The sequence below is a fragment of the Tachypleus tridentatus genome, chromosome 4 (assembly GCF_004210375.1).
Source record: "Tachypleus tridentatus isolate NWPU-2018 chromosome 4, ASM421037v1, whole genome shotgun sequence".
NCBI classification, from domain to species: Eukaryota; Metazoa; Arthropoda; class Merostomata; order Xiphosura; family Limulidae; genus Tachypleus; species Tachypleus tridentatus.
In genome coordinates, this window is record NC_134828.1 from 22,452,851 (window position 1) to 22,466,402 (window position 13,552).

Consider the following 13,552-nt stretch of genomic DNA (forward strand, 5'->3'; position numbering starts at 1 on the left):
GTCAGCAACAGCTGTCTCTTACTTCACCTGGAAACAGCAAACTGCTTTTAAGAAACTTCTGAAAGACTTTGACGCGTACCAGCCTTAACTTTATAACAAGATGGTAACTTTGTTTCGAAGTTGTTTTGTATTTTTAAGACTAGACTTTAACATGCTTTATTTTTGTTGTTGTTGTTTCACTTTATTTCGTTCGACTTTGATTTACTTTGTCAGAAACTTACGCTGTAACGTGCTGTTGTTTGAAGAATTTCGTGATATAATTTAATGGAATAACATATTCCAACCTGAACGTCCCCTTGTTTGCATGTAGATTAAATGTTCAGGTATTCAAGTCAGTTGTTTTTAAATTTAAGTTATACTAGCCAGACAGAACACAGAAAACTTATATTAAGGCCTGACATCGCCAGATGGTTAGGACGCTAGACTCGTAATCTGAAGGTCGCGGATTCGAATCCCGGTCGCACCAAACATGCTCGCCATCCCAGCCGTGGGGGCGTTATAATGTGACGGTCAATCCCACTATTCGTTGATAAAAGATTAGCCCAAGAGTTGGCGGTGGGTGGTGATGACTAGTTGCCTTCACTCTAGTCTTACACTGCTAAATTAGAGACGGCTAGCGCAGATAGCCCTCGAGTAGCTTTGCGCGAAATTCAAAACAAACTAACAAAGCCCAAGAGTTGGCGGTGGGTGGTGATGACTGTTAAATTAGGGACTGCTAGCGAAGATAGCTCTCGTGTAGCCTTGCGCAAAATTCAAAAACAAACAAAGAGACTTATATTTAAAGAAGTATTGAACTGGCTTGACGTTTCGTTTAATTATTGGAATTATTAAATCAATAAGTTAGATTTTAATTATATAAAACTTTGGTTGAAATGGTATATAAACAATTAATTATTAAGAATGAATTTTCTTTGAAACAAAACACTACAATATTAAGATGATCGTTTTGTCACCAAGTAATTTTAAAATTGTAGAACCTGTCATCCAGTGATTTAATTTACCAGTGGTTAGCGTGCCTGACTGAGGATCCGTTGTTTGTACCCTGCTACTGCCGAAAAATCAAATCGTGCCCAGCACTCTGGAGCTGTTAGTTTTTTGTAACAGTAACTGTTAATCAAACTATTCGATTAGAGCAACCCAGAGATTAGCAGTGGGTGGTATTGACTGAGGATCCGTTGTTTGTACCCTGCTACTGCCGAAAAATCAAATCGTGCCCAGCACTCTGGAGCTGTTGGTTTTTTGTAACAGTAACTGTTAATCAAACTATTCGATTAGAGCAACCCAGAGATTAGCAGTGGGTGGTATTGACTAACTACCTACCTTCCAGTCTATTGCTTTATAGATAAGAGTGTCTTTGTTTCCTTATAGCAAAGCCACATCGGGTTATCTGGTGAGCGCACCGAAGGGAATCGAATCCCTGATTTTAGCGTTGTAAATCTGTAGACTTACCGCTGTACTAGCGAAGGGCTACTTAATAGATATGAACGGCTTGCGCAAACAGTCCTCTAGTATCTTTGCACGAAATTCAACAAACAAAAAAATTAACTCATTTATGGACCTTATTAGTTTTGGGAGACCTAACGGGTATATTGTTTAACATTTTGAATTACATATCTCAAGATTCAAGGCTCAAATTGTCCTATACCACTGAACATGATATACACTGTTAGCTGTAACAGCCAGTCCCACTCTTCGATTAAGAGTAGCCACACAGATCGCCGGTGCTATTAACTGATATGCATTCGCCTGGTCAGCAGTTCTAAATTAACGTTGGTTTTGCCTGAACGTAAGAATCCTTGAACTGAATGTCGTACTCAAAATGTTGCATTAGGTGCTATTTAGCTTTAAAATACCAAAGTAGTTTAAAAAATAAAATAGGTAAATAACGATGAAACAGAAAATTCAGTGAATTGAGAAAGTCTGTGTACCATAAAATTAATACCACTGAACAGAATTTTACACTTACTACCACTGAATCATGTAGTGCCATCTACTGACATATTTATAAAACAAATATTTATATGTGAAATCAAATCAATCGATATCCACCTAAACTAGGAAAAATGCTCAAAGACTATAAAAAATTCAGCAATATTTTGTTAAAGAATATGAAGAAATGTAATGCAACACTGTTTGGTAAGTATCCTTTCCAGTTAAATACGTTTCAATTCAATACATTTGATAGATTTCAGTGATGACTATTGTCTGATTGGGAGTTTTTTTGGTTTGTTTTTTAACAAAGCCACTTCAGACTTTCTGCTGTGTCTACCGAGGGGAATTATACCTCTGATTGTAGCGTTGTAATTTCATAGACTTAACTCTCTCTTTACGGGCAATAATCACCACTGTTTGTCCAAAACAAAATTATAAACAGCATACTAAATTAATTAAACGTGATATAAATAGTGTATATATATATATATATATGCTTCTCTTTCCTTCTGTAAATTTCATCGTTCAGATTGCTTGAGATTTTATCTCGAATATCGTTTACAAAATGCTAATAAATGTTTAGGCATAACAGTGATCAACATCAAGGATAAAAATTACCAATGCACTCCATTAATTTTTTTTTCCCCTGTTTGGTTTGATGTTAATTTCGCGCAAAGCTGTAGCTGTTCGAAAGCCTCTGCTGGGGAAAAGTTAAATAACCAAAAAATATTGAAATGGGCGTCAGAAAACAAACAGTGGAACGAACAAAGGTAGAAACGTGTACTTTTTAAAGATAAATTCATGCTCCAATTATTTTGGCAAAAGTCAACATTAGTTTGTTTTCATTGTATAGAGGATATTGGTATTACATTTAATGTGAAACATCTCGAGCGAAATATCGTGGGTGGTGGTATAAGTTTTGGGCTTCACCCAGCCCACTTGTATTGATCATCTGTACAAAATTGATGACACCCTAACTGTTGAAAACTAGAGGAAACTTCTAATTCTTTGTGATATATAGGTATATCATCTGTTTCCTGCTATTTTAATTATTATTTATATTTTGCTCTTAATATAAACACACATCTAGTTCCGTAAGTCTTCTTTTTGCAAAACCACATCGGGCTATCTGTTGAGTCCACCGGGGGAAATTTTTTGCAAAACCACATCTGTTGAGTCCACCTTGGGAAATCGACCGCTGATTTTAGCGCTATAAATCTGTAGACTTAGCTCTGTACATCATGAGAAAGGTTGATATAACATCAAATACGCTGAATAACAATCAGAAGTAATATTTTCCATTGGAGAGTCTGATGATGCCACAAGGACGTAACAGTCCTCATTTTGATATATAAGTGACCGTATAACTCTTGCAAACTGAGGAAAATGAAGTTGCTGCTACTTAACGTTTAATTTAACGCGATTTGTTTTGAAATAACATTCACTAACTAGGAAAATAGTTTTAAGAGCTAAAAATAATATATAACGTTAGCTCTTAACTTTTGAGAAAGTCTCTACAGAAAAATAGCCACATTTATCTCCGCTTTTTACAGTGATTGTTATTTACCTGCGTCTAGTATATTTCTTTGTGTCAAAATTAGAGAAAATCTGTTTTCTGTTCTCCAATACGTGTTCGGGTGAGCCGTAAGTTATCGTACTAAATAACTTTAAGGAAAATCAGTGAAACTGAAAATATCGTATTATCATTCCTTTAGGCAACACGACTCATCTGGCAAGGAACACACTTCCAGCAAAATAATTATCCCAAATATACCACAAGTGCAGCGAAACAACATCTTGACGAGAAATTAAAAACAAAGACCTGCTTGGCCTGCACAAAGTCTAGTTATGAACGTTCTTGCATCTGTGTAGACTTAGGTAGAAACTAAGAATATCAAAAGACAAGACCGAACATGTTTTCTGATTGTATAAAGTAGTGGGAGATACTTAAAACAATAGTCTGTAATCGTACTCTAACAATGTGATTCGTAACATAGAAACAAAGGTATTATGTTCTGTATAATAGTTCTGCAAGTTCATAATAATACTGCAATTTTTTTTTCATTAATATTGGTTTCTACCATTAATGAACTCACCATGTAGTTGTTGTTTCTTTTTAGTTATAGCTCCTACGTGTTTGTCACTTAAGTGCTTCCGTACTTATTTAACTTTATGTATGAATATAAAACCTATGTTGATTACATCGAAATTACTTTGCATCATTTTCCTATAAACTTAGATGAATACGTGAACAGTGTAAGTAGGAAAAATAGGATAGTATTAATACATGTTTAACTATACACTTTCCTTGTCTTCTTGTGGGACAGTGGTGAGGTTATAAACTTATAACGTTAACTAAAATTTGCGCCCGAGTCGCGCTAAACATGCTCGCCCTCCCAGCCGTGGGGGCGTATAATGTGACGGTCAATCCCACTATTCGTTGGTAAAAGAGTAGCCCAAGAGTTGGCGGTGGGTGGTGATGACTAGCTGCCTTCCCTCTAGTCTTACACTGCTAAATTAGGGACGGCTAGCACAGATAGCCCTCGAGTAGCTTTGTGCGAAATTCCAAAAAACAAACAAACTGAAAGAGAAAAAACTGTTACCCTCTAGCTTTCAGAATAGGAACTATTAATATATATATATATATTTAGTTATTGTGTGGATGTGTCCTATGTTTAAACATGTAGGTTATACCAATGTCTTTATAAATTTCCAGTAAATTCTGTCCATGATAATTAAAATAAAGATCTTTGTAATAAATGCTGTCGACCATCTGCATTTTAATAATAATTGCTAATAACGTTCTTGTTATACTAATGAAATTTTGGATTATAATTAATGATAAATATATGTTTTGTACTTTTATTTAGACTTTAGAGCAAAACTATTTGTTGTATCCACCACGGGAATCAGACCCCAGATTTTGGCATTTTAAATCCGTCAACTTAACGTTGCCTAACCTTGAAACTATAAATATATTTAATTTCTTTTAAGAGGGCTTTCGGCTCTCCTACTGGAACTTTCATCTGGTCTTGTTGTGAATATTTCAAAGGAATGAAAGTTTAGCATTACTGTCATACTTATAAAACAAACAGTATATGTCTATATAATATAAATACAGTATTTATACACATAGTGAGAAATACTTACCTTAAATGTATTCGTAATAAAAGATTGTGTTAGACCCATTACATTTTTAACACTGCATTCTTAATTTAGTCCATTATGGATTTTCAAGAATAAGAAAACCGTGTAATACGAATATTTTAATCGCACTACGTTCGTGTATCCATTGCCAACTACGCGTTTCGCTCAATGCAGAGCTCTTCAGGTCAGCAGGGATGCAACGAACGCTATTTACAATATAATAGGCCTAACATAACATCTTATGACAAGTATAATTAATTACACTATTCTTTTCCAGCTTTTGCTTTAATTTTAGGTGTATAACGTCTTAGTATTACATTTTCAACATAAATTTTCAGTGTTTTGTAGATTTTTGATAACTACGCTACTGTAAATACAGTATCACCTTATTTTGTTAATAAAAGATTGTCCCCCTCCTCCTGGTGGGTCATCAGTAAATTGCCAAACATTCAGTACTATATTATTTGGTTAGATTCCATACATAGTTTGCAAAAATGTTTGAAATGTATTTAAAGAATGCTCAATAGGTGGCAGTAGTAAACAAATATTACTCAGACTCTATAATAATTATGTCCAAGTTTTTTGCGATAAGCATTCATACAGCCCTTTTATTTTCTAATTTAATTGTAGTATTTACAATATTAATAACATATACGCTAATTAAACTCGTAACACAAGCGTGGTATTTACCGTAATGACAACTTTTTTCGAGTCACCCTTTTAGTTCAACCTTAAATTTTTTCAGTCATTTCTGTGATATTTATTATGGATTATTTATAAAAAGAAAAGGTCTAGTACAAGTCTGAAGAACATATTGTTCATGTGAAACACAATAAAAATGGTGCCAAAGCCTTTGATCAGCAGAGATTAGTTTAGTATATTAAGATACCTCTAGAGGGCGAACCCAGCTATAGAAAATTCCCTAACAAGGCTAAGGTTACACAGGCAGAAGGCGGTAGTTTAAATGTATCAGTACGGTATAGTGGCAGTGGGTTAAGAGAAAGATTGAATTGTGAGAACCATATTGGTGAATATTAATTACTTATTTTGTAAAGGCAACTTAAAGATAGAAAAGTATCAAATTTTACAGTAGTAACCAGACCCAAGTCGAAGTGAAACTTAGAACTGCGTTAAACACTCAGAGTAGTGTATAACTCGGTAGTACTAGTACTAACACTACTCTACTTGTAGAAGCTTGCTAATCATGAGGAGTGTAAAATCGTTTAAAGTTAGATTTCATATAGTGAAGTTATCTCACTACATATTGAAGTAGAACGACAAAAGGTACTTTAATTCTATCGAAGGTACTTTTTATCCCAATAATTATTAATCTTCAAAAATAAAATTTAACTTGTGTTTGTGAAAGAAGGGTCCCGAAACTGGATTTAGCGGGTTGGAGATACATGGGCCCTGACACCACTTTTCGTATGATGAGCCAGCGGTGAGTTCTTATACAATTTAAAACTAAGCAAGTTAGGCTTAGTAATAGTACTACCAGTAAGTAATTATTTCTCGTACTGTACTACATATATTACAATAAATTATAATATACTCGCACCTTTTGAATACTTTATTTCAACCTTTAGTTAAAGTTCATGCCATTGTACTTTTAGAGGTAATTTAATGAGCAAATAAGGAAAAAAAAGGAGTTAGTATTACTAAGTTAGGAATGTTGGAACGTGATTTTTTGCGTGTCTACAGAGAGATCTAAATTCCAGCTCTAAGTTAACAAAAAATATATATAATAGTTGTGGTTTAAACTTTACACTGTCACAAATTACGTTAATAAATCCTAAACTTCAGTGTTTTGTTTTATTTTATGTACACTTAATGTTTTAAAATTACTCGTATCATTTGTTAATTTTAGCAAATATTTTGGAAAGTTACGTTAAACTTAAATTTTAAGTTAATTTTAAGATATCAGATAAATGGTCAGTGAAGAAAGGTAAATGTATAGTCTCAAACATCCTACATCTGTAGACTACATGGTTAAATAACGTTACATTGATTTATTATTTGTTATAAAATATGAAGTAAATACTCCATGGACTATGAAATATTAATTTTAGTGTCTTATAATATTCCTATAAAGAACTTTTTATTTTAAATTTTGTATGTTCTGAGACTAACTTTTAAAGTATGTTAATGTTTTAAATAATATTAATATCTTACTAATCTTGTATTGTAGAATAAATTTGATTTTAAAATTCAACCACTGGATAAACAGTAGTATTCTTATAAGTTAAATGTCAGTTGTTTTTTATTTCTTGTTTCAGAGAGGTATTCATGACTGGAATAAAGGTATGTTTGATGTTGGATTATGGTTTTGTGTCTTCCAAAATTAATATTCACTCATTACTTCTAATGCTTATAGTATTGATATAGTACACTGGTTCACTGTTGTGGAATAACAAATTGTTGTTTTAAAGGCATTTAGACTTCTTACATCCTGATGTTAGTTGAAGTGTTTTAATATATGTGGTTGTTTTTTAAGCCCAGCATTTTTATTTCACATAATTCTCAATCAAGTACTTTATAAAATTTGAGTTTCTATGCATAAAAGAAATAATTACATTGTTCCTGTAAACAGACATATATATATGTTAACCATTTGGGGAGTAATTATTTTCTGCTTTGTCAAACACATTTTAAAGAGAAATATAAAGAAATGGAGATTTTATATATCAAGACAGAATGATATCTCGAATGGGTTTGTTCATACTATATTGAAAACTTGTTACAGTTGACCCTAAAATATATAAAAATACTAAGTAACAGCTCAGCTTGTGTTATGTTTCTTCACCAGTAAAAGTGTAGTGGTTTTAGCATTGGTTTTATGATGTTCTGAATATATTTTCTCAAAAACGTTTATATGATTGATGTTAGAGCAATTTTCATCCAAGGAAGGTTTTATGAAGGTCTTCAGTTGTGGTCACTGCTTATGAAATAGTTAATGTGCTTGAACTGAAGTAATCAAAGGTTGCCAATTAATATTAGGAGTTTGTATACACAATAGTAAAGGCTACACTTCTTCCTTCAACAAGTGGTAAAATAAATTGTATAGAAGAGCATTTTCTGGTTTAATATGAAAAAGAAAAATGAAGGAAAGATGTGCTTTAGAAAAGAAAGTATGGAGAGAGAGACAAGTCTTTAAAAAATTGTCCTTTAGAATATTGTTGAATATTAACCAGAAAAATCACCTGTACAACATCAACACTGATTGATGAAACATTCCTGTTATAATTACAAACATCATGTACAACATCAACACTGATTGATGAAACATTCCTGTTATAATTACAAACATCATGTACAACATCAACACTGATTGATGAAACATTCCTGTTATAATTACAAACATCATGTACAACATCAACACTGATTGATGAAACATTCCTGTTATAATTACAAACATCATGTACAACATCAACACTGATTGATGAAACATTCCTGTTATAATTACAAACATCATGTACAACATCAACACTGATTGATGAAACATTCCTGTTATAATTACAAACATCATGTACAATATCAACACTGATTGATGAAACATTCCTGTTATAATTACAAACATCACCTGTACAATATCAACACTGATTGATGAAACATTCCTGTTATAATTACAAACATCATGTACAACATCAACACTGATTGATGAAACATTCCTGTTATAATTACAAACATCATGTACAATATCAACACTGATTGATGAAACATTCCTGTTATAATTACAAACATCATGTACAACATCAACACTGATTGATGAAACATTCCTGTTATAATTACAAACATCATGTACAACATCAACACTGATTGATGAAACATTCCTGTTATAATTACAAACATCATGTACAACATCAACACTGATTGATGAAACATTCCTGTTATAATTACAAACATCATGTACAATATCAACACTGATTGATGAAACATTCCTGTTATAATTACAAACATCATGTACAACATCAACACTGATTGATGAAACATTCCTGTTATAATTACAAACATCATGTACAACATCAACACTGATTGATGAAACATTCCTGTTATAATTACAAACATCATGTACAACATCAACACTGATTGATGAAACATTCCTGTTATAATTACAAACATCATGTACAACATCAACACTGATTGATGAAACATTCCTGTTATAATTACAAACATCACCTGTACAATATCAACACTGATTGATGAAACATTCCTGTTATAATTACAAACATCATGTACAACATCAACACTGATTGATGAAACATTCCTGTTATAATTACAAACATCATGTACACCATCAACACTGATTGATGAAACATTCCTGTTATAATTACAAACATCACCTGTACAACATCAACACTGATTGATGAAACATTCCTGTTATAATTACAAACATCATGTACAACATCAACACTGATTGATGAAACATTCCTGTTATAATTACAAACATCATGTACAATATCAACACTGATTGATGAAACATTCCTGTTATAATTACAAACATCATGTACAACATCAACACTGATTGATGAAACATTCCTGTTATAATTACAAACATCATGTACAACATCAACACTGATTGATGAAACATTCCTGTTATAATTACAAACATCATGTACAACATCAACACTGATTGATGAAACATTCCTGTTATAATTACAAACATCACCTGTACAATATCAACACTGATTGATGAAACATTCCTGTTATAATTACAAACATCATGTACAACATCAACACTGATTGATGAAACATTCCTGTTATAATTACAAACATCATGTACACCATCAACACTGATTGATGAAACATTCCTGTTATAATTACAAACATCACCTGTACAACATCAACACTGATTGATGAAACATTCCTGTTATAATTACAAACATCATGTACAACATCAACACTGATTGATGAAACATTCCTGTTATAATTACAAACATCATGTACAATATCAACACTGATTGATGAAACATTCCTGTTATAATTACAAACATCATGTACAACATCAACACTGATTGATGAAACATTCCTGTTATAATTACAAACATCATGTACAACATCAACACTGATTGATGAAACATTCCTGTTATAATTACAAACATCATGTACAACATCAACACTGATTGATGAAACATTCCTGTTATAATTACAAACATCATGTACAACATCAACACTGATTGATGAAACATTCCTGTTATAATTACAAACATCATGTACAACATCAACACTGATTGATGAAACATTCCTGTTATAATTACAAACATCATGTACAATATCAACACTGATTGATGAAACATTCCTGTTATAATTACAAACATCATGTACAACATCAACACTGATTGATGAAACATTCCTGTTATAATTACAAACATCATGTACAACATCAACACTGATTGATGAAACATTCCTGTTATAATTACAAACATCATGTACAACATCAACACTGATTGATGAAACATTCCTGTTATAATTACAAACATCACCTGTACAATATCAACACTGATTGATGAAACATTCCTGTTATAATTACAAACATCATGTACAACATCAACACTGATTGATGAAACATTCCTGTTATAATTACAAACATCATGTACACCATCAACACTGATTGATGAAACATTCCTGTTATAATTACAAACATCACCTGTACAACATCAACACTGATTGATGAAACATTCCTGTTATAATTACAAACATCATGTACAACATCAACACTGATTGATGAAACATTCCTGTTATAATTACAAACATCATGTACAATATCAACACTGATTGATGAAACATTCCTGTTATAATTACAAACATCATGTACAACATCAACACTGATTGATGAAACATTCCTGTTATAATTACAAACATCATGTACAACATCAACACTGATTGATGAAACATTCCTGTTATAATTACAAACATCATGTACAACATCAACACTGATTGATGAAACATTCCTGTTATAATTACAAACATCATGTACAATATCAACACTGATTGATGAAACATTCCTGTTATAATTACAAACATCATGTACAACATCAACACTGATTGATGAAACATTCCTGTTATAATTACAAACATCATGTACAACATCAACACTGATTGATGAAACATTCCTGTTATAATTACAAACATCATGTACAATATCAACACTGATTGATGAAACATTCCTGTTACAATTACAAACATCACCTGTACAACATCAACACTGATTGATGAAACATTCCTGTTATAATTACAAACATCATGTACAACATCAACACTGATTGATGAAACATTCCTGTTATAATTACAAACATCACCTGTACAATATCAACACTGATTGATGAAACATTCCTGTTATAATTACAAAGAACACAGATGGACAAGGTAGTAAAACCTTGTTTTACAAGTATTTTAATGTTGAAAAACGTCCATATAAACTATTTTATTGAATTGTTTTGGATGTGAAATCTGTGAATAACTTTATTTCTTCACATTTACAGAACATGTCTGTTTTTAAAACAGGTTAAACTGTGCTTTATAAATATAACTTTGAAGTCTTGTTCAAACCTCTTTTTGATAAGGCTCAATCAGTTTTGTTTAAGCTTTTTATAACTTTGTATATTTAATATAAAATGTAGTATTTATCTTTTCATGTAAATTAAAGTAGTACAACTGGTGTGATGAACTGTTACAGTTATTAATAACTGACTTTTGATCAAAGGATGCAACTTGCATGTATCACAACTAAAAAGATAATCCAGCAATGTTTTAATTCTTGTAATGTGTACCTTAAACATTCTAACTTCTAGATACGATACACTGGTAATTGAGAATAATGGTAGATACGCATATAGATATTTGTTGTTTTCAAGTGTGTATTTACTTTACTTTCATGTTCCTGAAGTTGATCGTAATTTTCAAGCTGTGTGGTTTGCTCGCATTGTTGTGTTGGAAAAAACCCTCTGTCATGATAAGTATGCACAGAGAGAGAGAGAGAACAGAGCTATATTTTCAGCCCTGGTTACTTCTGTACAGACTCCGGGGAGGTGGGGTCGATACCCGAAAAAAAATACCTGTCAAAAAAGCCGTCAGTAGTGCCCAAGCACGTGCCAAGTTTGTCCACACTACCTTGTGAGTTTAGGAATTAATGATGTATTTTGAAAATAGCGCCATTTCCCCTGGGTTTGAGTTCAGCAACCCTGCAAATTAAACTACACTCATGCTTGAGTGTCTTTCTGAAGAATGTTTCTCCTCTTTAGTAGTGAACTTATAAATAATGGTACTTCCTGGACCTTTCAAGTTTGGTCCTTATACCTCCAAAGCTGTAAAAACTCCGGGGATAACTTACGCGCAAAGAAACAAGTTCAGAAACGTAGTACGTGGATTAAAGTTGGATAATACTTCTGAATGGTTGCGCCCTACATTTTCTATAGTTGAAATTGCATAGTTTCATTTCCCACGCCTTCGATACAAACACAGTTTTGATTGGATTGTGGCTGCTCACTTCAGAAGTAGGTATCTTTATATGAATGTGGTTAATTTCTTGCTACAACCTGTGGTTTATTTACTGCACGACCATAACAGATATGCCAAGTAATCAAAATTAATGTGATAGGTAGTACTATTAAAATCACGTCAGTGTTCATACAGAATTATATATTATTGTTCTTGAAGTTGTGTATGTGTGAGAATGTGAAGTTTTATTATTCTTATACCAAGAACTGATAGTTATTTTGGCATATAGTATACAAAAGTTTGACCTGAAATGACTTATTGGTCTCTCACTGAGCATCAGCGATATGTAAATTGTGAAGGGCCGTTTCTTACCCGAGTGCATAAACCAAAGTTGGAAACGTTTTATTAATCAGTTTGTGAAGGAGCGGAAATTGGTTAATTATAAATCTTAATTACAATTTTGAACTCACCCTTATGAAATAATATATTGTAGAAATGTACCATTCTTAGAATTCATAAATTTTTAGGTGTATTACTGGTATGTCATTTCGAATGGGAACACGAAACTAATTATCTCGTGAAACGTGCTGCAAACTTGTATACATCTCAAAATTCCACAAATCACACGAGTAAACAGTTTTGTTAGCACAAATTCAGTACACCCTAAATATTGCAAGAGTTGCTGACGTGAACCTTTCAGTGTGGGTGAAACGCACGCTGTTCTTCTCCCCCATTCCCCTGAGGCTCTGAAGGGCACATGTCAAATTGTGTGACAATAAATCGAACTGTGCGCCCGTTGCGAGGGGGACATACATATATTTATAAAGTGTTATCGAGTGGTGGTTTAGATTGTTATGAGAGATTCTGATGTTATTTAAAAATAATGTGAAAATACCAAGTTTACCAAAAGTTTCCTCTTCAACTTTGATACTGGTTCAAACGAATCATTACTAAATATTTCGGTTAACATTGGTAAGTTCCGCAGTATTGTTAATTACTTGTAAGTCCGGTGGAGAAACAACCATTAGAAGAGTGTATG

At 32.5% G+C, this 13,552-nt stretch overlaps 1 protein-coding gene across 5 annotated transcripts in view; it reads left to right on the forward strand.

Annotated features, from left to right (window-relative positions):
* The first annotated feature begins 6,021 nt into the window (after positions 1–6,021).
* Positions 6,022–13,552, forward strand: part of LOC143248655 (polypyrimidine tract-binding protein 1-like) — a 119,747-nt gene continuing 112,216 nt past the window's right edge. The window contains exons 1-2 of one of the 5 annotated variants that reach the window (XM_076497188.1): positions 6,022–6,106; positions 7,356–7,380. In XM_076497188.1, coding sequence (XP_076353303.1) covers positions 7,366–7,380 — 15 coding nt within the window. In that variant the 5' untranslated portion in view covers positions 6,022–6,106; positions 7,356–7,365. Of the gene's footprint in view, positions 6,521–7,355; positions 7,381–13,552 lie in introns of those variants that run through there. The other 4 variants (XM_076497187.1, XM_076497191.1, XM_076497195.1 and 1 more) reach the window with 4 other exon arrangements.